We start from the raw sequence: 25513 nt of genomic DNA on the forward strand, positions 1-25513 counted from the left end.
AGAGGGTTTGAGTGTGATATTCATTTCATCATGGGTGTTCAGAAATTTCAAGAGGGTGAACTAACCATTGTTACTTTGTTTGGGGAGAATCCTATTTAGTTATTTCCAAGTACACTATGTTTTTTTATTCAAGTAGATATGTCATATTTCATAATTTCGCAATTTTTGTGTATTGTTAGTGGTTATGTTCTCAAACATGTAAATTTCCACAAAGTTAACATCAGCATACATGGCAACCATGATCAACGTAACCACCTGTTCATATTTAAAATGAATGCTGGTATTAGCTGCCTGGCATATTTTGTCTGTAATACAGCATAGCATAGGTTTTGTTTTATTCACTTTTTTTGTGCCAACTGTCAAGTAAGACATATGCAAGTCATTGCGTTTCTCAATGGTAGACTGTATTGCATCAGAGTAATTCATTGACTGTTCTCCTCACCTTTTCAACAATCATACAACTTTGATTAATGGCTATGCATTAAGCTGGGCTACTGAGAAAAGCCTAGGGTTGAATGAAAACCATATGTTAACGACTTATTCTAGGGGTGGAGAAGGCTGAAAGGACCTCTGTAGACATAATTATAGTGCTTTGAAATTCACGCATGGAATCAATTTTTGTTCCCAGTCTTATTAACTCTGAGGAAAATCCACAATGAGAACATTTATGACTAGACTTTCAATGTATCTGTATTTTCTGGTGCAAGTAAATCCAGATGAAATGGCCAGCAATTCTGGTAGAAGTTAAATCATCTTGAAGTGAAACATTTCAGTTTTGAACTGTTTTCAAGGTAACATGTGAATGAATACATGCTTTCTTATATCTTACAGGGTGTGTTGAACTCTATGTTTGATGTATCTGATACTCCTGTTTTACACTGAAACGGAAAGGCATGTCCCAGATATTGCGAGGATGTGATGGGATGTGAAAAACATGAATGAAGCAGAAGATATCTAACTCTCAATGCATCATGATTACACACTCTTCTGTAGAGGTTGTTGATCCCCATATTTAAGTAGAGGCGAGACAGATTTGGTAAATTGACAATTGCATGATTATTAGACTTTATGTAAACTGGATAGACTGTTGAGCCAATGCCTCTTCTCACACAGTGTCGAGATAAAAAAATATTTAAAAAATCATAGTATAGCATTTGAGAACATTGGTGAAAATCTTCGAGGGGTGGGGTACAATCACATTTCACGGATTTCCTACTAATTTCATATTCTGGCCTGATGAAATTGCTGATAAACAACACCTTCCTATTTTTATGCTTGGGGTTAAATTAAGGGAGGTAATTTGATATATGAAATTATGTAAATAATAATGAAAACAATTTTGTTTTATAACTTGTTGTTCTTACTTTATTGATTCTATCATATTTCTACAAATACTACTTACATTAAGTAAAATCAGTTGTGTCATTTTATGTTTTTTTATTTTAAAACTACACCTCATATATTTTATACTTCGATTCTGCTTTCATCTAATTCATCAGAAAATTTCACTGCCAACAATCTTCATACAATATACTAAAAAAATGAGATTTTATTTTTTAAATGTTCTTCAAATAAACTTTTTCATACAATTTAGACCTTGTATTGAATGGTGTCATGTCTTCAAAGAATGTATGTCAAGTGCTCAAGATTAATTTTTTAAACTTTGTCCAAAGATAAAACACATATTTTTGAAAATAATCAATACCATTAAATAATTGAACCATAGCTACAGAAACTAAACTCACCATAGTTGTCAGTCTTTCAACAGAAGTCATGTTTGAATTCTAAAGAATGACAGACAAATTTTAACTATAGTCGGAAAAACATGCATATTTTGGTCTAATATATTAATTTGACGATATTACCAGTTAAGAATCGGTGGTGTAAATATTTTAAAGTATCATTTTTTGGTCAACAATTAAATTTCATATTTAAAGTCAAAACAAACAACATACCATGCTTTGAGTAGGACCGCAAAATCATACGATCTGTTCTATAGTTTTTCTAAAATTACCATAAATAGAGACATGAACTTGTCATCATTTTCAACTCTTGCTATTGGTATAGTATGCATGTAGTCTCCTTTTTTTCAAAGTCTCGTGTGTATAAATGATCATAATAACTTGATTAAAATACAGTATAGAAAGTCGTATGAATAATGTTAAAAATCTTGACTTTATGATTCTGTGTAGGCAGGCTTGTCACATTGAAAACACACCTTGCTGTTATTAAAAATATCAAGCAAAATGTTATTATATGAAATATCTGTATTTTTAAACGTATACATAAATTATAACAATGTAAGGGGTAAAATCAATAGCTCAATGTAGGATAAAAAACTGAACTCTTATACTTAGGCCTCAGAACCCCCATCCCCACCCTTAAATTGGCCAAAATGAGAATTGCTTCAGATCACACAATCATTTTCAAACCAGTGTGTAGTAGTATGTAGTATTATGAATATAAAGCCAGTATGTAGAAATGTGTACTGCTATGAATATAAAGCCAGTATGTAGTAGTGTGTAGTGCTATGAATACAAAGCCAGTATGTAGTAGTGTGTAGTGCTATGAATATAAAGCCAGTATGTAGTAGTATGTAGTGCTATCAATATAAAGCCAGTATGTAGTAGTATGTAGTACTATGAATATAAAGCCAGTATGTAGTAGTATGTAGTGCTATCAATATAAAGCCAGTATGTAGTAGTGTGTAGTGCTATCAATATAAAGCCAGTATGTAGTAGTGTGTAGTGCTATGAATATAAAGCCAGTATGTAGTAGTGTGTAGTGCTATGAATATAAAGCCAGTATGTAGTAGTATGTAGTGCTATCAATATAAAGCCAGTATGTAGTAGTATGTAGTGCTATCAATATAAAGCCAGTATGTAGTAGTATGTAGTGCTATGAATGTAAAGCCAGTATGTAGTAGTATGTAGTGCTATGAATATAAAGCCAGTATGTAGTAGTATGTAGTGCTATGAATAGAAAGCCAGTATGTAGTAGTATGTAGTGCTATTAATACAAAGCCAGTATGTAGTAGTATGTAGTGCTATGAATACAAAGCCAGTATGTAGTAGTATGTAGTGCTATGAATATAAAGCCAGTATGTAGTAGTATGTAGTGCTATGAATGTAAAGCCAGTGTGTAATGCTATGAATATAAAGCCAGTGTGTAATGCTATGAATATAAAGCCAGTGTGTAGTACTATGAATATAAAGCCAGTATGTAGTAGTGTGTAGTGCTATGAATAGAAAGCCAGTATGTAGTAGTATGTAGTGCTATTAATACAAAGCCAGTATGTAGTAGTATGTAGTGCTATGAATACAAAGCCAGTATGTAGTAGTATGTAGTGCTATGAATATAAAGCCAGTATGTAGTAGTATGTAGTGCTATGAATGTAAAGCCAGTGTGTAATGCTATGAATATAAAGCCAGTGTGTAATGCTATGAATATAAAGCCAGTGTGTAATGCTATGAATATAAAGCCAGTCTGTAATGAGTACAGGAATAGTTCTATTCTTGACACTTTACTTTATTTTAGTGCCATGCATTTACTGTAGTGAAAATTCTTCCATTTCAAATTTGACACTTTTTAGAAATATTTGTATATAGGTGTTACAAAACATCCATCAAAAGTAAAATCGGTTTTGTAGAATGAGAACTAAACACCCCACCCCACCCTGTAAAAGAATTTAGTTTTTTATCCTACATTGAACTATTGATCACGACCCTAAGTATGCCACTATAATAATTTAAAATGAAGTCTCGTGTGTTGCAACTGCACTTCATACATTGAGAAATCAAGCACCCTTAACCATCTCCTAGGTTTGTGTATTGTTACAGTTCAGTTCTATTTCTCAAGAATACTAGTATTCCAACATTCAGAAAGATGATAAAACTTCCAGTATCAGTTCAACGACTTAAATTTCAGCTGCGAGAAATGCCTTCAACTTGTATTTCAGAAAAGCCCAAGGTAAATATGACAGGCTTTTCATCTTCTTGACCTCAAAGATGTACTCCAGATCTTGGACTCCTAGAAGAATACAGACAGATATGTAAAACATGATGGTAGGTTTTTTTACCAGCTTTTTCAGGGCAAATCTACAGTTTCTGAATTTAAAAATTATGTTAAAATTGTTTCCATAAAGTACCAAAGGATTGATGGTTGACACTGCTCACCCCCACCCCCCCCATAATAATAATTTGGTTCCGGTAACCCGACCAAAACTAGTTTTTTACTGCCCAACCTATTTTTTAGGTAATTCGAAAAAATTATCAAAAATTTGTCATAGTAAGATTTGAAGACATCATTGCCTTGTGTGAGCATAGCAGAATATGGCGTACCACACGATGTCTTCTGCATATCGTACAGAAAGTGTGATCACATAAATGAGAAGTCTCTGTTGACCTCGGTATTAAAATATGAAGAGAACGCTTGGACAGATCTTGAAGTTAAAAAAATAATCCCTATATACCTACCCATCCTATTTTGAAATTGGCCATTGTCAGAAACACACAATTTATCAAACAGTGAAATGTTCAAAATCAGTTATTTTCCCACCTTTTCATAAAGTATATGCTTGCCAAGGTATTAATTCCCACATGTTTTTTCTCTACTCAGCTTGAAAATACTTATGACCTAAGGGTTTTGTCACTGATGGTGTTTTCGTAGGTAATTCCAATTTTGAAAATAGTGAAATAATGGGAATAATATCTAAGAGAGGTTATTTAAGTAGGTTTAAATCCAATCCAAATATTCCATCATTCAAGGAAAGACCATATCCATATTAACTAGCCAACCATTTGTGTGACTTGCAGACACAGATATTGTTAAAATATAATCATCAACTAACTGGAACTAAATGCAACTGCAATTGATGCAAAATGTGGTTATTTACCTGTTACAGTTGCCACCTCTCCCTGGAGGACATCTACATCTGTTTCTTCCATAACATCTTCCCCTTATCATACATTGACCATGACATAAAGCTAAAAATAAAATTGAAATCACGATAGGTGCTAATAAGTGTTTAGGTTCGTCCTGTCTTGAAACAATATTGCTATGTAGAAGATACATTTAAGTTTAGATTAATCTATCCGTAAAAAGCGACACACAACTTTACTGGCTGATAAGTTATGTGTGTGGTGGGATTTGGTCTAGACGTGGTAGTCCAATGTGCATAGGGTTGTTTATGTTATATACAATGTACAGCACATGAGAAGATTATACCATTTTCACACCGTGAAACCAGTATACCCTGATGGGCATTTACACAGATAAGGTCATATCAATATCAGCAGAATATGATAGTTTTGATATGTTATTATTATTATTTATTAATGGATACATAGTTCACATCTTACAATGGAATAAATAACCACAAAAAACGTAAATTAGGACTAGTACAAACAAAGACAAGCCACACAAATGCACATATACAACTTAGCATCGATTTAACAATCTGAGGGCTGATGGGTCAAAAAAAGTCTTACTGTATTGAACTTAGGAGCTTATTTAAGACAAAGGTATATTTGCGCAGATGGAAGAATATCAAAATATGCATTAATTGGATGTTTATTGTCATCAGCAATCACACATACCTTGCGCAGTACTGCATGATTAGTAAAGTTGGAGAGCGAAAGAGTCGGCAGGCCCATAATTTTAGCAGCAGTGAAAAAAATATTACGTTTATTTTTATTGACGACAGAGAGCAGAGGGAAATAACATGTTACAACAAATTAAGAGAGGTTCAATAATGCTATGATAGAATAAGAGAAGCAGTTAAGCATCTATATTGAAAGAGTGCAACCAACAAAGCATGTGAAAACGCTGTTGACACTTCTTTAGGACAGCTGTAGTATAATGTGTAAATGAGAGTTTATTATACTTACCATTTTCACACCGTGAACCAGTATATCCTGGAGGGCATTTACACTGGTAAGGTGCTACGCAAGTACCACCATGCAAACATGGCAGGATGCAGACAGCTTCCTCAATTGCTTCAAAGGACCTTTCTGAATGAATAGAGCAAAAAGAGGATGCTGAGGTTGACAAAAGAGCCAGACAATAAATTGTTTCCAATTACTACAAAATAAATGAAAACATGCACAAAGAAAACTGCAAATCATATAAATATTACTCTGTATCACAATTTACTTCCTGTCATAAACTTGTACTGAACAGTATAATGTATCATCAAAATACCGACCAAGTTAGAAGTATATTATGACAAAACACTCTGCTTCTTGTCTTCAAAAAAATATAACTTAGTATATTGTGTATACTTTGGTGAAAATTTATTAAGACTGATGTTGTGGATTAAATATATCTCATATGTGGAGAGTATACAGTACACAATTCAAGGTTAATGAATATTCTCCATCTATAATGCCTCATTATTATAATATCTGCATACTCATTAGCATACTCATTAGCATATATAAATTCTAGTTATCCTAAAAAAATACACATTAGATAATGTAGGGTGTGTTTTAGGGTGTTCTAGAGCAAAAACCTTTAATAATTGGCCATTATTATTCGTAGCATCATGTAGGTAATCATTGTTTCCTTGTATAAATCATTACCACACTTACCAACACAAGCAGGAACACCATGCCATCTACCATTTGCTGCACATTTGGCTTCATTTGATCCTTCTAATACAAAGTCGTCTTCACAGGTATATGTTGCTTTATCACCAAAATATTGTCCAGAAGTACTTCTAACAGCATTGGGCACATCTGGAGCAGGTCCACAATTGACAGGCATGCAATTACCCAGAGCTTCACTCCATCTTTTATTTTCTTGACACATGCTTGTACTGTTTCCTATCATCTCATACCCCTGGACGCATCTGTAGGTAATGACTTTACCATATGTGTAGTCTGGATCACCATCAATCAAACTATTTGACATCACTTTGGGAGTTCCACAGGACACAGGACTACAAAACGGTGGTGGGTGACTCCAAGTTTGATCTGTTTGGCACACAGAAGTGGCACTGCCATGGAGTTGGTACCCTGTATAGCAGCCATAGGTGATTGTTGCATTTACTTTGTGGCTAGGAGCAGACACATATCCAAAGTCAATACTTGCAACGACACTACAAGAAAGTGGTTGACATGTTGGTGGTGTACTCCATTGACCATCCGAATTGCATTCAATTTCAACGTTTCCCTCTATCCTGTAGCCCTGCTGGCAGAGGTATCTAACTATATTGCCGAAGTAGAATTCACGATTTGAATTGTAGATGATACGGTTGTCAGATGTGAGAGAAACCGATCTTGGTATAGATGGAGGATGATTGCATGACACTGGGTCACATCTTGGCATATCACCACTCCACTCTCCATTAGAAAGACAAGTTCTCTGCGAAGGACCTTGCAGGATATAACCCTCTTGGCATGTAAAGTAGGCTTTGCTACCATAAGTGTTTTCATTAGAAGCTACACTGCCGTGATTTGGTGTACCTGGTGGACGGCAAGATACAGGTTGGCAAGTCAGATTTCTGCCACTCCACGAACCGTCAGCTTGACATCGTCTTACACTGTTACCATGTAGTTCATATCCTTCCTGGCAAACATACACTACATATTCTCTGTAATGATAATCAACACCTATATAGGGAAGAAATTGAGATATGAGTAATTCATTCCCAAATCCACTTAACTGACCGTTCATGACTAACAATGTAATTTCAAGTTCTTCAAGTCTTTGAATAGCGTTGTATATAAGGCGTAAAAAAAATTGTGTGGTTCAGGTGAGGTAGGTAGATTTTTTATTTATTTTGTTGTCTATTTTTTTTTCATGTGTGAGTGTCTAGTTCAGGTTTTCCATTGTTTTCCAAATGGTCTCTGTTTTGTTTATTTCTTCCTATCAGATGTACAGCCATTGCTGATTGGAAGAATAGTTTTATATTGTCTTTTTATGTTGATGTCAGTTTCTGCATCCCCTATTTCTTGAGAGACTTCACAATTTTTGCGATTTTATTATTATTTTTCTTGAATACGTTAAAAAAAGTTTAGGGTTTCAGTGAATAACTAGCTGGGGTTGGGTAACCGGAACCAAACAACTTTTTTTATTTGGCCTAATGCTGAATACTATTGTGTGTTGACTATATGTGAACCAGTTTAAATGAGAATATGGATTTATATATAAAAACGAGAGATGAGGTTTTGCATTTGATATAATGAATATCATCAAGTTATCACCACAAAGTGAGTTGTATTTCCTATACACATACATGCCTGTTATTCATAGTCTACACATGGGAATACGTGACGTCAATATTAAAATGCTAATGAAATAAATATCTGACTCCACTAGTTGGGAAAGTAAATTGTGCAAAACTGCTCAAATATTTACAGCAGCATCCTGTTAAGAACCCACAGAAAAGAATGGTTATACAAGTATCAAAGAAAGGTATTCATTTTTTCGTTCTTAAAAGTTTACAATATTCTCAATCTGGGCAGCAGAGGTTACAGTTCTATAATTAGCTTCAAGTTTTTCAGTTTGTTATTGATTTGAAAGTTAGCCCTACCTGATACATAGCTGTATGCAATAGATGGTGAACTATATGATACAAGTTGGCAAGACCTACCCGATACATAGCTGTAAGCAATAGATGGTGAACCACATGATAAAAGTTGGCAAGACCTACCCGATACATAGCTGTAAGCAATAGATGGTGAACCACATGATACAAGTTGGTAAGACCTACCTGATACATAGCTGTAAGCAGTAGGTGGCAGACCACATGATACAAGTTGGTAAAACCTACCTGATACATACCCGGTAGCTGTGAGCAGTAGGTGGTGAACCACATGACAAAAGTTGGTAAGACCTCCCTGATACATAGCTGTAAGCTACAGTAGGTGGTGAACTATATTATAAAAGTTGGCAAGAACTACCTGATACATGGCTGAGAGCAGAACGTGGCAGACCACATGATACAAGTTGTCAAGACGTACCTGATACATGGCTGTGAGCAGTAGGTGGCGAACTATATGATACAAGTTGGCAAGACTTACCTGATACATGGCTGTAAGCTACAGTAGGTGGCAGACCACATGATATCGGTTGGCAGTGTGGCGTATGGCCACTCCATTCTCCATTAGCCTGACATGTTCTGCTACTATTGCCTCTCAGGTTGTAGCCATCATAACAATCATAGTGCACAGTGTTACCAAGTGTCCAATCATTGCCCATCACACTGCCAGCTGTTATCTGTGGAGGTGTACCACACTGAATTGGTAGACACCTAGGTGATGTGCCATTCCACTGACCATCAGCACCACACAGTTGGTTTGATCCCCCTGAGAGGACGCATATGAAAGTTTTTGTTAAACTTATTGATACAAAACTTGTAACGATGTTCCCACCACAAAAGTCTTTACATCACTATACCATACCATTCTGGTGTTACTCATTTTCTCCAGTTTAAACATGTATGATCCATTTTGATTTCAGTGTTCTCATAAATGTACAATACACTCCCCACTGTACAAATGAATACATATTCATAATTAAGATTTTATGAATTGTACTTGTTTTTATCCTTTTTTGTCTTTTCTCAGTCAATTTACATATCCTGAGCCATATAATAATTGGCCAATCAATAAATATTTCCTCAGAAAAAGGTACTGCTGCTCAACTATTGTATTATATATAGATAGTTTTACAATAAAATTGTATTAAACCAGCACAACCTGCAGTTGGGACATTTTTTTCATCAACTAAGTTAGCAAAGATATATTCACTAAATTAGATACTTGTAAAAAGATATTATATTTCTTCAGTAGTTGTTAATTATCCACAGGTGATGTGTTGACAATCATAAGTGCAAAGGGTACTTACCTTGAAGAATGTAACCAGGATGGCAATAATAATGCACATAGTGTCCAAATGTATAGTCCTTTCCATGATAGTTCCCATTCCTCAATCTTGGTGGTTTCCCACACAGAGCTGGAGTACATACTATAGTTACAACAGACCACGAAGAATTGGCCAAACATTGTATAGTATTTGAACCTTGCAGATCGTACCCTACATTACAGGTGTAGCTGACAATGCTATTGAATGTGACATGACCACCATGTGCTGTTGCATCTATGACAGTTGGGGGTGGGCCACATGACACAGGTTCACATGTAGGAACAGCACCACTCCATTGCCCATTCGACTGACACTGACGACTACTTTCACCTTTCAAATCATAGCCAGGCATGCAGTCATATTCTACAATATTCTCGAACTCATAGCTGCTGGATTTGATAAAGCTGTGCGCTGCTACAACTGGCTGACCACATGATATCCTACTACAAACAGGCACTTCCCCATGCCAAAGTCCATCATTCATGCACACCTGTACTCCGTCTGCACTGCTAGTATAACCAGCATCACATATGTATCGTATTCGTCTTCCCAAATTATAGTCATGTCCAAGCAGCACGATATGTCTTCCATTGGCTATAGCAGATGGCGCACCACAACTAAGTGGTTTACAGGAAGGGGTTGGTCCACTCCACGAAGAGTCTGCCTGGCATCTTCTTATGCCTTCACCATGCAAGATGTAGCCTAGATCACAAGAGTATTGGACAGTCCAGCCATAGAAGAAGTTGTCACCTACAAATCTGCCATTTGGAATATCTTCTGGAGCATTGCATTTTATCAGTTGACATATAGGTGGGGTGTAGCTCCATGTTTTGTTAAGTAAACATGTCTGACTCCCAACTCCGTGTAGCTTGTAGCCAGAGTCACAGCTGTAGGTAACCACACTATTGTAGGAAAAGTTGTGACCATGAACAGAACCATGGGGAATTGGGTTTGGAGTAACACAATTGATAATATTACACACTGGCGGCTCTGGACTCCATGATCCACTGGATGTACATATCACTTGGTCAGCACCTATTAGTTCATACCCTGGTCGACAGTTGTAACGAGCAACGCTGTTATAGAAATAATCTGTGTCCAGTAATACTGCATAATCAGTTTTCTTTGGTGGCCCACATGAGATACGGAGACACTGCGGCAACTCACCACTCCACTGTCCATTAGATTGACATTCTCTCTGGTTTTGGCCATCTAAATTGTAACCATCTTCGCAATGATAAGTTACTATATCTGTAAAGCTATGTCCTGTGCTGGATAGGATAGCATGTTCTATACCATCTGGATTGCCACAAGTTACAGGTGTACATGTAGGAGGTGCTGTCCATTCTCCACTGACTTGACACAACATCAAGTCGCTACCATGTAATTCATAACCAGTGTTGCAGTCAAAGTATACCCGACTGCCATAAGTGTATCTGCTGCCTCTCATTGTGGCATGAGGTACTGGTTTAGGCTCACCACAGTTCTGTGGCACACATTCTGGAGCAGCTGACCACATCTTGTTTGCCTGACATCTCATATTTTCTTCCTTATCTTTCACAGTATAACCAAGTCTACAAGAAATCCTTATAACTTTTCCATATGAGAAATCGTCCCCGATGGCTATTCCGTGGGGTACTGGAGGTGGTGCTCCACAGTTTATTGGCATGCAGACTGGATTTTGGGTCCAGAGACCACTTGCAACACATTCAACAGATGGATCCCCAACTGTGTCATAACCAACATCACATATGTAAGAAACAGAACTACCGAAAGTGAATTCTGTGTCAGAATAAGTGGCATGTTGTACATCTTCTGGCTGGCCACATGATATCAGTTGGCACACTGGAAGACTTCCACTCCAGAATCTGTTAGCCAGACATCGTCTCTGCCGACTTCCCCTGATTCTGTAGCCTGTTTGACATTCATATGTGGCAATACCAGTATAAGTGTTGTCAGGCATAAAAAGCACACCATGTGGTATATCTGTGAGAGAGCGACAAGTCACTGGGATACAAACTGGAGGTGTGCTCCATTCACCAGATGCTTCACATTTAACTATCCTTTCCCCTCTGAGTTCATAACCTTGTTGACAAGTGTATCTCACAATACTATTAAAGGTGTTGTCACTCCCAACTTGAAAAGCAAATTGGACAGTTGGAACTGATCCACATGTCACAATCTCACAGACTGGTGACTCGCCACTCCATTTGCCTTCAGCTTGACAGATACGTTGCTCATCACCAATAAGAGTATAACCAATATGACATGCGTAATTTACCACATGGCTGTATGTGTGGCCTGTAAATGTTGCAATTGCATGTTGAACTTCTTCTAATTGTCCACATAGTACTGGTGTACATGTTGGTTCAGGTGTCCACACAGCATTTGCTAAGCACTCAACTCTTTGTGACCCTTTCAAATTGTATCCTATGTGACAAGTGTATGTTACAATACTACCAAAGGTAAACATTTCTCCTGTAAAATCGCCATTGGCCACCTCATATGGTAAACCACATGATCTTATATTACACTCAGGAGGGGTACCACTCCAGTGACCATTCGCAAGACATTCTTGTTCTGCATCACCAATTAATTGGTAGCCAGCATCACATTGATATAAAATCTTCTGTTTGTAAGAACTACCAGAGGATGCAATGAAGCCGTGTACAATTTGGTGTGGATTACCACAGGATATTGGAGTACACACAGGTGGAGCACCCCATTGTCCAGTTTCAGTGCACTGTACTTTGCTTGTCCCAACTGATGTATAACCACTGTCACACTCATATACAGCAAAACTGCCAAATGTATGTCCATTGCTGTCACTGTATGTCGAGTGAATAACATGAGGTGGTGATCCACAGCTTAAAATATCGCATGTAGGAGCAATATCACTCCATACCTTCTCAGCTAGACAACTTCTAACAGAAACTCCTCGCAAATGATACCCAGCATTACAGGTATATGCTGCAGTGTGTTGAAAGGTGTGTCCAGTTGCTTCGACCTTGCCATTGGGAACTGTTTCTGGGACTCCACATGAGACTGGACCACATGCAGGCAGATCAGTCCATTCCCCAGAGTCTTTGCACTTTACTAAACGATTTTCTGTCTTTTCATACCCTGTATCACATGCATAATGGATGACATCACCATAATCATGTGAGGAAGACCCGTTATGTGAGGCATATTGTACAACTGGTGCATCACCACAAATTACAATCTCACATCTTGGAACATTTCCACTCCAAATACCACTCTCTAAGCACCGTCTCTGTCTGTCACCTTCAAGAAGATAACCTATATCACATTGATACATAACATCTTCGCCAAAGGTGGTTCCACTTATAAAGGTTTCAGAATATGGGGCTTCTTCAGGGGCACCACAATCAACAGGGTTACATACAGCCCCCGGGGTCCATTTTCCATCAGCAAGACACATAATTGTTCTGTTTCCAGATAATCGATATCCTGCATCACATCGGTAATTCACAACACTTCCAAAAATATACTGAGAACCACTTTGTACCAAATGTGGTTCATTTGGTGGTTTCCCACATGAGATGATCATGCAGACAGGCGCCGCACCACTCCATGTTGCATTGGCTTGACATATTCTTTGTGTGTTACCTTTCAGCATATATCCTACATCACATTCATGTGTTACACTTTGAGTATAGGTGTATCCTTCTCCTTTTATTATGCCATGTGGCACGTCTTCTGGCGACCCACAGCTAACAGGTGAGCAAACTGGTGGGATTGTCCACTTACCAGTGTGTTGACAATACACCGTTCCATTGCCAAGCATCTTATATCCAGGTATACATTGAAAATAAACCACGCTGCCATATGTATGCTCATCACCATTTACAGTAGCATAATTTACATCAACTGGGGGCCCACATTGAACAATTTCACATTTAGGTGGCAAACTACTCCACGATTTGTCAGGTTGGCATGACATTTGCCCACTCCCTCTCAGGTGGTAACCAGATTCACACTCGTAAGTTATGTTGTGGCCCAAGGTAATACCAGTTACTTTAACACTGCTATGTAAGACAGTCTGTGGAATTGGACAGGATACTGGTTTGCACACTGGCATTTTACTCCACTTTCCAGTATGTTGACAAACTATGGGATTCTCTCCTTGTAAAGTATACCCAGTGTTACAAGTATAAGTTGCTCTGTCCTGGAATACGGTACCAGTGTATTCCTGTATACCATTTGGTAGTGCTTCTGGCTCCCCACAAACTACAGGAGAACAAGAGGGTGAAGTTGTCCAGTTTCCTGTTGCCAAACATTCTATTGTCTCATTCCCAGTCAGGTTATAGCCTTCATTACAAGTATAGTGAACTCTGTTCCCAAATAGATACCAACTTCCTTTAATTTCAGCATTACTCACTCTCTTGGGTAAACCACATGAGACAATCTGACAAGATGGGGGATCATCACTCCATCTTCCACTACCAAGACAAGAAATTTCTGTGTTTCCACTCAAGCGGTACCCAGTACTGCATTTGTATTGGGCAACATGATTATATGTTTCACCCGTGGCATTCACAGAGCCATGATAAATAGTTGGCAGGCTTCCACAATCTACTGGAGTACAAAGTGGAAGGTTAGACCACTTGCCGGTGCCCTTGCAGGTCACCACTCCACTACCCCGTAGTTCATACCCATAATTGCAAGTGTAATGCAGTGAGCTGTCATAGGTAAATATTTGTCCAGTATGTTTACTATGTAGAACTGCTTGTGGTTCACCACAATTAACAAGTGTACAGCTGGGTTGTTCACCACTCCAGAACCCATTTTCCTGGCAACTATGTTCAGAAACACCAACAAGGTCGTAACCATATTCACATGAATATACAACAGTGTTGTTAAAAGTATAATCCCCACCACTGATAGTACTATGATTCACAGACCATGGTGAGCCACAGCTAACTGGTCGACATACTGGTGCTGGACTCCAAGTCTTGTCAGTCTGGCAATGGATAAACATGTCATCATTACCAATATAACCTGCTTGACACGTGTAATTAACCAGACTGCCATATATGGTGTTACTAGCTGCTTTGATTGCATTCACAACTTCAGGTGGGGTCCCACAATCAACAATAATACACTGTGGTGTTTTGGTCCACATTCCATCGGATTTACATTCGATCTGGCCAACTCCATTCATTTCATGTCCCTTGTCACAATCGTAATTTACAACACTTTGATAAATGTGGGTTTGTCCAGTCTTCCTTGCATTTGCCACATCTGGAGGGGTTTCACAGTCCACTGGTTCACAGATAGGACCAGGTGTCCAGAAACCATCATGCTGGCAAACCTGACTTGGGAATCCGTGTAATATGAAACCTTCATGACATTGATGAAAAGTGACATGACCGAACGTTTTTCCAGTGCTATTGAACTCTGCATTTGGCACCACTTGAGATTCACCACACTCTATAGGATTACATTCAGGATAGTCTGTCCATTGTCTGTTTGATTGACATGTTATAGATGAATTGCCAGTCATAACATAACCCATTTCACATTCAAATGTAACCACATTTCCATAAAGGTACACAGAATCTGTATACACCCCATGAGCTACCTTTTGGGGTTGTCCGCAGGACACGGGTTCACATTTTGGTGTTTCCCCACTCCATGTAATATCACTTCCACATATTCTAGCTTTCACACCTAACAAATCATAGCCAACATAACACTCATATGTAGCAGTGTCTTTAAATCTTGTTCCTGTCACGCTAACGGTGCCATGTTCTGGAACATCAGGGTCACTACACTGTCCCAATATACAGGTAGGAGGAGTTGTCCAATTACCATGCTCCGTACAATCTGCTTTTGCATTGCCATTCAGAATATAACCATCGTGACACCAGTATTCAGCAACACTGCCATAAGTGTATGCACTGACAGACATATCTCCATTAAGTATTCCAGGGGGCTGCTCACAGGTGACAATTTGACAAAATGGTTCCTCTCCTGTCCATTGGCCATCAGCACCACATGATCTTACTTCACCACCAGATAGTACAAAGCCTTTGTCACAGGTATATCGAAGGACTGCACCAAAACTATGCCCATTTTTTTCTACTTTGCCATAACTTATTTGATTTGGTGGACCACACTCAACTGGATCACAGCTTGGAATTTCACTCCATGAACCATCTGACTGACAGCGGACATTTTCAATGCCTTTCATTTCATATCCAGTGTTACAAGTGAATGTTACCTGAGCCCCAAATCGTCTTATTGCCCTGCCCACACTAGTCACTGTACCATATCTTACTTGAGGAAGATCACTGCATTCAATTTCTGCAAAAGATAGCGGGAAACAACAATTTTTAAAACATTTACCATTTCACTGTAACAACGAAAATGTTTAAAAGGTGTTAAAATTTTACTCTTGTACCATAGTGATTTAGATTGCAATAAGGGTGTCTATTAACATACCTTTACACACTGGTTTGGCCCCACTCCATGTTCCATCCAATGTGCATGTGATGGCAGCATTGCCAACCAAAGTATATCCGAAATCACACTGCCACCTGACTGTATCACCAACATAATAACTAACTCCAAGCTTTTGACCATCAGACAGGGTTCCTGGATAACCACAACTCTTTACTTAAAGGAATGAGAGAGACAATAGAATTTTCTAAAACACACAATCAACTCTAGTAATAGGTGTAAATAGTGGGGTCATTAACACTAAAGTATGCACTGACATGATATCTGCTAAGCAATTGTTAGATGTTTCTTTGGCTTCATTGTATATTGTTTAATTAAATGACTTGATGCTAATAGATTCAGAGAGCCAAACCCACTGCCTTTAGTTTCAATTTAACCAGTTTGAAGCTGAGTGTAAGATCTTTCTTAAGGTCTTTTCAGCAAGGTATGTTTTCACAATTCGAAGGTTTTCTATGAAATGAGAATAGCTTACATCTACAGAAGGGTAAATCTGGCAACCATCCACCATGAATTTGGCATTTACTCCACAATGCACCAACCAGGTCAAATGCTGGGTCACAGCTCATTTGTATCTCTTTGTCAGGCTCAGCCCAAGAACCCGGAGATCCCCCGATGTAACTTCCATTTAGAGGAGTTTGAGGGAATTGACAACCTGTAGAATGCAACAATCGTGTAATCATAGATTCATATCAAATTCTGCAAACATTGTTATTCTATTTGGAGTGCAAAAGTAATGAGGAGACCGTCCTGATAAATAAATTCAATCCTGATGTTTCAAATCATATATTCTTTCTCATAGGATGTCAATGCCAGATAATAGTCAGTCATCACCTGACTATATATCTAAATGTTATGGAATGGAACGACACACCGCAAGTTCTTATAAACGGTAAAATATGTGAGGAAAGATCTAAAAGTCGCATGCACCAAAAAGAACCCTATGATAGAACACGTCTGAAAGATAGAATATACGTAGTTAGCTATTAGGGAGTGATATAAATAATCTATTGATTCCATGGGGTTCCATCATTCTGAGATGGATCGGATAATCATTTCCTCCTCCTTCAACCGACTCTTGTACTCATTACCTCTGTACTCGTACATACATACATACATACATACATACATACATACATACATACATACATATACATACATACATACATACATACATACATACATACACACACACATACATACATACATACATACATACATACATACATACATACATACACACACAGACACACACACAGACATACACACACATACATACATACATACATACATACATACATACATACATACATACATACATACATACATACATACATACATACTCTACCTTGACAGAAGTCATTTGACTTGGTGTGAATTCTTCCTTGTATCCCATCAATGAAATCTGGCCAAGATTTCACATTTCCAAAGTATTTTTCACAATTGTACAATATATCACCAACTTCTCTCTGGCTGAATACCTGATTCCAGATATTAAGAAGTGATAGTTCACCAAGGAAAGATTCTGGAGCACTGAATCCTCCACCGTAGGCATCCTGCTCCTGGCCAATGATTAATATACCACCTCCTAAAAACGATAATTTATTGGACATGTCAGAAAATACATATAGGATAGTGCTTAAAATTGAAAAATGAACAAACACAATGCACGCTGCTCTTCCTTGGGAAGATGATTAAATGGTCATACCGGCTAGGACGATATCACGATCTTGCATTCTGATTCTGATACTTGAGCAACAGGAGGGTGCATATGACTATTTAATGTCAAGGGAGATTTAACAGATATTAATTAATTTAACAGATATTAATTGACAACAAAAGACAAATCACTGGTCTAGTATTGTCCCGGGAAGCATTGCTGGGATCTATTTTATGTAATCCTGAAAGATATTAAAAGTAACTGAATCGTATATGTTACAGGAAGACTTGGTGTCGTCTTTGATTATCATTTACAGTAATGTAGTTAACATCCCAGATAATCAAAGGAAATATTATTTGATTGTGATGTCCTCCAGGACCCGGCTTTATCGAAGACTTTACCTGGTATAGTTGTATCAGCTGCTAATCCATTACCACTTTGCACCATAGATCCATCTTTATAGATGTACCATTGTCCCAATTCTGATGTCCAGGTGACTGCGATATGATGCCACCTATCATCATTGGCTGTTACATCCGTTACTGTCCTCTCATTATTTACATACAGGACAAAACTACAAAGCAAATATGATAAATCGTTTTTTGAAGATCATAAATTTAAAATTGTCTTATTAAAAGGGTTTTATCATGTATGTAGCTTATTACTAGTCTGGAACCATCTATCAATCAGCAAAACAAAGTGAAGTTTTACTTTACGCAAGAGTGTATTTTTCATTAATACAAATGTACAGCAGGGAAGTCCATACAAATACGTAAAACTACTATGAATATAGCCGAGGGAAGGGTTTCAAATCAGTCTGTTTGTAGCTATCCAATAACTTAAATTTTTTTTTTAAAGATTAGCTAAATGAATGCTTTAGGTAACGCAAGTATCGGTGACAACGTTTAATTTTGTTAAGAAAGGCGAGTCTTCACTTAGCCATTTTGAATTGGAGAAGCTGATATCAAGCCGCTTAAACCTTCTTTCTTACCCATTGTAGTCTGTAACAACCAGTGTGTTTTCACTATGGTCACGTACAGCATAGGACACGACAGTACCATAGTTTTCTATATCAGATGTTTTCATCCAGAACGCAAGAGTAAATTCCTGTATTACTGGCATATCTGTGACTTCAACAAAATCTACAGTGCCAGAAAACTCAAATACCATACTGAAGTTGAGTTGAAGTTCTAGAAGAAGGAAAAATATATGTAACTATACAAGCTACAAAACGCCATATTCATGTTATTTTGATATTTTATAAGCATTTAATAGATTAGGGTTTATCCCAAAAAGTATTTCATCAGGTTAGATATTATTCCAAAGGACCTAGAGGGTCTTGTCACTACGCGCTAAGACAAGTGGCAAAACATTTCAGTCACAAGTATTTTCAGACTGAACGAAAGAAACAATTGTGGATAGTAACATAAATACACCTGCGAAAGTGTTATCAATGATAAATAGTGAAAAATAATGACGTTTTATAAACGTTTTGACTCGTGCCATAAACATCACATGCACAGAACAATGCTATACATGTATGTTGTGATTTAGAACGGCTTCTGTATAACTTCCACGTTTTCTATTCTAATGTATACAACTTGGTAGGTACCCTGTAGACCTTAATGACGAGTTAACCACCGCATATCATGCGTTGTATTGATTATATACTTGATAAATATAAGACTGCTTGTACGAGTGGGTTTGCACATTTCAATCAGTAGTAACAGTACATAGTGGCATGCATGCATGAATCAGTCAGTGTAACTTAAAATTAATTGTTCGTCGCATATTTCGTACGTGTAAATGAGATAACGATACTTACCGATGTCACAGTGGTGTCCTGAATAACCTGGTGGACAAACACACTGGTAGGTACCAATTAAATCCAGACAAGGTGCCATGTTTTGACATGGTGAAGATGAACACTCGTCTAGTTCGATCTCACAATAATCTCCAACAAAACCAGTTGCACAGTCACACCTTCAACGAAAACAAGTTGCGTTTGGATGGGAAGTGACTATACGCATGGTATACCTTGACAGGTGCTGTACGTATGTAGTTCTATCACTTAGCTACACTTGTATACCGAGATGCTTTGGTCACATAATTTCATGGATAAGTCTCAACAACGAAAAATACTATGCCTACTATAAAAGAAGTGTACGTCGAAAACATTTTTCCTTCTTTCTTCATTCGTTGGTGCAGCAGCTTATTAAAGAGGAAAACCAAAGAAGGTAATATTTCAAATGAACAAAACACAACCCATCTGAAGAGTAATCTCTAAAACAAGGTCGGTTTAAAACAACGATAATGATCACATACGTACTATGAATAACCTTGGGAAACAACTATCAAATGAACTTTGAATTACCTGAATCCATTTACAAGATCTTGACATGTTGCGTTGTTTAGACATGGATGACTAGAACATTCGTTAATGTCTATATTGCACTTTTTTCCGAAGTATCCAGGGAAACAGTCACACTCATATCGTCCAACTAGATCTTTACATACTCCATTCTCGCACGGATTAGATTCACATTCGTCTGTCTCAAACTCACAACTTGAACCTTACGTGAAAAGGTAGAGTTTGATTATGAAAAGTAGACTTGTAGCTTACGTAGCTCTGATATCACTGAACAAGCCCAAGAATATCACTTGTGAACTCGCTTTAAAAAGTCTTAACATCATTATGATTACCAAACTTGAAAAGATATTGAAATCCCTTTGAATAAATAATACATGTTTTCTTACTAAATATGGAAAGCTATGCTGATATATTAATGAGCTCTATGCGGCATAATTATGAACATAGCAATACGTCATCCTGTTCATTTACATATGGTTCATTAATATGCAAAACCTGAAATATCATGAATGTGTTGCACAGTTTTCTTGTAATTCCAACTGCGTTCTGTATATGATTTATGTATACAAGTCTTATTGGCCATTCAATTCATAAACAGTAAGTGTTTCAAAAGAAACAAATAAATTAAGACTGTGGGTCATAGTGAATTCTATGTTGTATTGGTTGTGTAAGGTAATGGATGGACGACTAGATAATGTAAGGAATAATTGAGCTTTATACTCATTCACTCCAACTTACCTCTAAATCCCATTCTACAAATACACTGATAGGCATTAACATGATCAAGACAACTGCCAGCATTGTGGCAAGGCAATGATGCACATTCATCGATATCACCCTCACAATTCTCACCTGTAAAAATAAGAATACACATTTCAGAATACAAAGGTTTGTAGAATTAGTACTTTAGAACTTGTAGTTCCTAGAACATAATGTTCCACATAGTGGGTAAGTTTTCATGCTTTCTTACCGGTATATCCTTCAACACAGCTGCAGTGGAAACTGTTGACGTCATCTAGACAGGTGGCGTTGTTAAGACACGGACTACTTTCGCATTCATCTATGTCGTTCTCACAATGTAAACCTGGAAAATGACGTACGAATGACAACCATCAGTACAACATACCTACCACCACATTATTCCATCCTCAATAAAGGTGAATATTTCTTAATTAATTCTCCTAGATATTAAATAACCATTACCATTTCACGATAAATGATCGCACAACTAAACCTAGCTGGTAGAACAGAAAGGATGCCTCTTTAGTACATCCAAAATCGTTACATATATAGAACAGCTATCATTAATCTATTGTATCGGTATCAGTTGTTACGATATACACGTTTGACAGTCCATTCCTATGACTTATAAAAGTAATTATCGTTTTTTACCATATGCTATACGTAACACAACTCAAAGGTTCGGGCCAAGTTTAAACAGTTTGCGTATGGCTCGGAGCTGTTGTCATTATTTAATAATCCGAGTTTGACCATTCAATTGATGAATTTCCTGTTTATTTATTATCCATATCCATGATGTCAATTCATTTGTTTTTTCTTAGTATAGAAATTATAATGAACAATTTTATGGGTCTTTATGTTTTTTAGAGGCGAATTATTAAAAACTAACCTGTATAGCCTGGTACACATTGACACTGAAATCCAGCTGGTAAAGGTGTACAGATTCCGTCATTTTGGCATGGCATAGTGAAACAATCATTGTATTCCAGCAAACCATGGACTTTATCATCTCCTGTATCCACACCTAGGGGATAACAAATGTGTACAAATCAGTAAGAACAGCTAAAAATTAGTTTTCATGTCATTGAAGGAATCCGTACCAATAATTTGATTCACCCAGTATCCAAGAGTCTTTTTATTAAATTTTAATGTCCGAGGTTTCAAAAATAGAAGCTTGGCTGATCCGAATGTACACAGTTCTAGTAATTTTGGGTTGGTCTTGTTGTTGAGGACTAACTGACTTTTGCTAGCAGCAGCGTACAATGAAAAAGGTTTAATACGGATTTCATTTTTCCCCGAATTACTCTTCCAATGCTACAAATTGTTTCATCGTTGCGACATGCATTGGTAACCTACGTATTGTGAAAAGGTATACATCTTATACCGGCATATACGTTAAAAACGTCAAGAAACCTAAACGTTGGGATTTGTAAGACCACTCTACAAACATAAACATACCACTTGAGTTGTTATCTTAGATCATCTTATGATCAGTGTAAATCTTACTAGAGCTTGCTGAGACCAACGAGATACTTGAGTATGGAACGGATTACTCTGTGTCCACCGAGAACAACTAAGGCCACTTAGTGTGTCTGTAAAGTTGATACAATCCCAAAACAAATGTCCATTAAAAAGGTGAGTAAACACTTTGATACGAATCTTTTAAGTAATCTAAGTACTTGAAAATAACATTTGAAACATGTCTACTTTAAAACATCAAGAGTCTTAAGTTTTCACTCCAATTCTGACAAAGGTCTTAGTTTCAGTCTTGACGCCAGCTTCGGCGACGTGCTTTAAAAAACAAACATTTGTGTACGGTTGTATGTTATTTGTTCTAGATGCTTGCCCTGTGGTAAACCTTGTTTGTGATTTCGCCAGGATGACCACGCTGCAATGGAGTACTTTTCCCACGTATAATGTGTTCAGTTATTCTACCGTTGTTAGATTATGCTAATAAGAATTAGTTGGTGTCGACTTTGCAAAGACCAAAACATGGTAATTGATTTCAGTAAACACTTGAGAAATCCAGATATGGATGAAACACAGAATGTTGAAGTAGCCGGAGTATAAGACATTCTGACGCGTATTCCCAACCGACGTGACATATCCACTCGGGTGACAAGCCAACATACCTTTATATGCCGTCAGTCGGAGAGGTTGGTCTAAAACGATGTCCAAGACCTGTATATTGTTTGTACATATCGAGATCTTCGGAAAGTTGTGACTTCTACCACAGACATGATTTGTTTGTTTAGTTTTGTTTTTGTTTACGGTAAAACTAGAAATATTCGTTAAAGACAATTTTTTTAAAATATTTTTTTTCCGAAGAATGATAAAATATGAGATGACTGAATTTAACACAGTTAAACACTTTATACAAAATAAGTCTTTTAGAACCAGTTGAACACCTTAAAATAACTAAATATTGCCATTATGTAAAAAATATGTAGTCTTGGTGTTACGTCATCAATATATGATAGAAAGGCGAAATATTAAGACCTTATGCAGGTTATTTTATCAATTGTGAACCTTTTATATTTCATTTTGTTTTTTTCAAAACGTGTACCATGCCACACTCTCTGGTAGTGTGTGTACTGTAATAAAGATTGAATTCACTTGAATTGAATATTCCGGCTCATAGAATATTGTATCTTTGCAATTCGTCTAAATGTCACTTTTAAACCTTTCTGTAACTAAAACCACAAATAGCAGTAAATACTAACCTTCACATTGAGTCTGTAAACTAGCACCTATAGTGTCTGTATCCACCGAACCAGGGCACTCATAACACACCATCTGTCCGATGCTGGGTTGGTAGTATCCATTTGGACACTGATAACATGGAGCTACACCTGATTTCGACACATGACCGACACCACATGGTTCTGAAAATAAATAAACACACTGTGATGACATATGTAGTTGCATGGGAGTAAAAGATGTAGACATGTATCTGGTTAAATGTTACACAGCAAAGGTAATTGAAGGGATCCTTCCTATTTTACTCGTCTACGTGCCAAATAGTTTAGTAAAATATTACCATTCAGAGATATTAAAATCATTAGTGGAGAGACACATTTCTACAGAAAAACCGTAAGACATACAGTGCGATATAAAAAAGAAAATTAAGTGTTATTACATAAGTCGTCCCTCGTTGCCAACATGTTTTCAGTGTGACAGGGTTTCATTAATTACTAGCTAGCTAGACACAACCGTTCTGATGAGATAGAGTAAGCATTTAATTTTAGTATTTTAAGATAGATATCTCACCTTTACATTCCTCCAGGCTAGTAGTTCCTATCTTTGCTGTTGTTGTACCATGTGGACAGGCTATACAATCCTTACCACCTTGATCTGGTTGATATTCACCAACTGAACAACCTTCACATTGTTCTAAACCAGTTGATGAAAATGTTCCCGGTTTACAAAGAGCTGGTGGATGAAATATGTAATAGGAAGATAATATATTATGTAAAGTGACAAAGACTCCCTGCTCACTGAGTAAATGTCATATATGGTTGTTTGCCACGTCATGACAACTAACTTCTGTCTAGATACAATGTGTATGTATGTGTGTATGTATGTATGTATGTATGTATGTATGTATGTATGCATGCATGTAAGTGTGTGTGTGAGAGTGAGAGAGAGAGAGAGAGAGAGAGAGAGAGAGAGAGAGAGAGAGAGAGTGTGTGTGTGTGTGTGTGTGTGTGTGTGTAGGTAGGTAGGTAGGTAGGTAGGTAGTTACTTAGTTATGCATATGTGTATTTGTTTCCAATAGATGGAAAAGCAGTGTTTTCCACTTCTCAAAAAAAGCTAGAAATAATGGATAATGAGTAATGGATACTACAGCTAAAGGTGTTTGAATGATATTACAAAACAAATGAACAAGCTACAAGCCACTTACGATAGCACATGTCTTTTGACTTTGATCTTGGGTTTTCCGAACTAGTATTGACTGGGCATAATTGACACTCTAACTTGGCTTCTTCATCTTGGTATGTACCAATTGGACAGTTCTCACAACTGGCAGTAGATGTATTGAAGAACGTACCCAAGGCACAGTTTACTGATGAACAAATATGTCATAAAAACAAGTTTAGGTAAACGATTTAATGTTTGGAAGTTCCTTTCCGTCAAGAAAGTACCATCAAGTTCAAGTGTTCTAGACATCGAATGTTTAAATAAAGAAATACGTATGGCATAGTTGTCATTCCTTGCTTTGTTTTTGTTTGCTTTGTTATGCTTTCTTGTTCATGAGTGTAGTCATATAGAGATTCCCTACCAAATTGGGTTAACAGCTGAGCACAGGTTTGTACATCGAAAAAGAGGAGGAATGTCAGTTAAGAAGATATCCAGCGTATTAGTTTACGCATTCTTATTGTTAATAA

General features: G+C 37.2%; 2 protein-coding genes across 2 annotated transcripts in view; one reads left to right on the forward strand and one right to left on the reverse strand.

The window, feature by feature from the left end:
* The window catches only part of LOC144436676 (spindle and centriole-associated protein 1-like), a 29103-nt gene extending 27878 nt beyond the window's left edge, over nucleotides 1-1225 (forward strand). Inside the window, exon 20 of the mRNA XM_078125520.1 lies at nucleotides 832-1225. The gene's annotated coding sequence lies outside the window, so the exon portion shown is untranslated. The remainder of the gene's footprint in view (nucleotides 1-831) is intronic.
* A 2707-nt stretch (nucleotides 1226-3932) lies between these two features.
* LOC144436979 (sushi, von Willebrand factor type A, EGF and pentraxin domain-containing protein 1-like) lies at nucleotides 3933-17966 on the reverse strand. The gene is made up of 9 exons (XM_078125844.1): nucleotides 17702-17966; nucleotides 16829-17008; nucleotides 16339-16512; nucleotides 9853-16200; nucleotides 9027-9311; nucleotides 6591-7613; nucleotides 5889-6011; nucleotides 4895-4985; nucleotides 3933-4029 (listed from the first exon to the last, which is right to left on the reverse strand). Exons 1-9 carry the CDS (start codon nucleotides 17964-17966, stop codon nucleotides 4002-4004), a joined length of 8517 nt encoding a protein of 2838 aa, XP_077981970.1. The 3' UTR covers nucleotides 3933-4001.
* Between the last annotated feature and the right edge of the window lie 7547 nt (nucleotides 17967-25513).

This window comes from Glandiceps talaboti, chromosome 6 (assembly GCF_964340395.1).
Source record: "Glandiceps talaboti chromosome 6, keGlaTala1.1, whole genome shotgun sequence".
NCBI lineage: Eukaryota > Metazoa > Hemichordata > Enteropneusta > Spengelidae > Glandiceps > Glandiceps talaboti.

Bases quoted from the DNA above. Each gene is read 5' to 3' on its own strand.
- LOC144436979 (XM_078125844.1), bottom strand. From the start codon at position 17,966: ATGTCCAATAAATTATCGTTTTTAGGAGGTGGTATATTAATCATTGGC. The intron at 17,009-17,701 runs GTAGAGTATGTA...TGCATTCTACAG, and splicing joins GTCAAATGACTTCTGTCAAG to GTTGTCAATTCCCTCAAACT. The intron at 16,201-16,338 runs GTATGTTAATAG...TATCTTTTGCAG, and splicing joins GGCCAAACCAGTGTGTAAAG to AAATTGAATGCAGTGATCTT.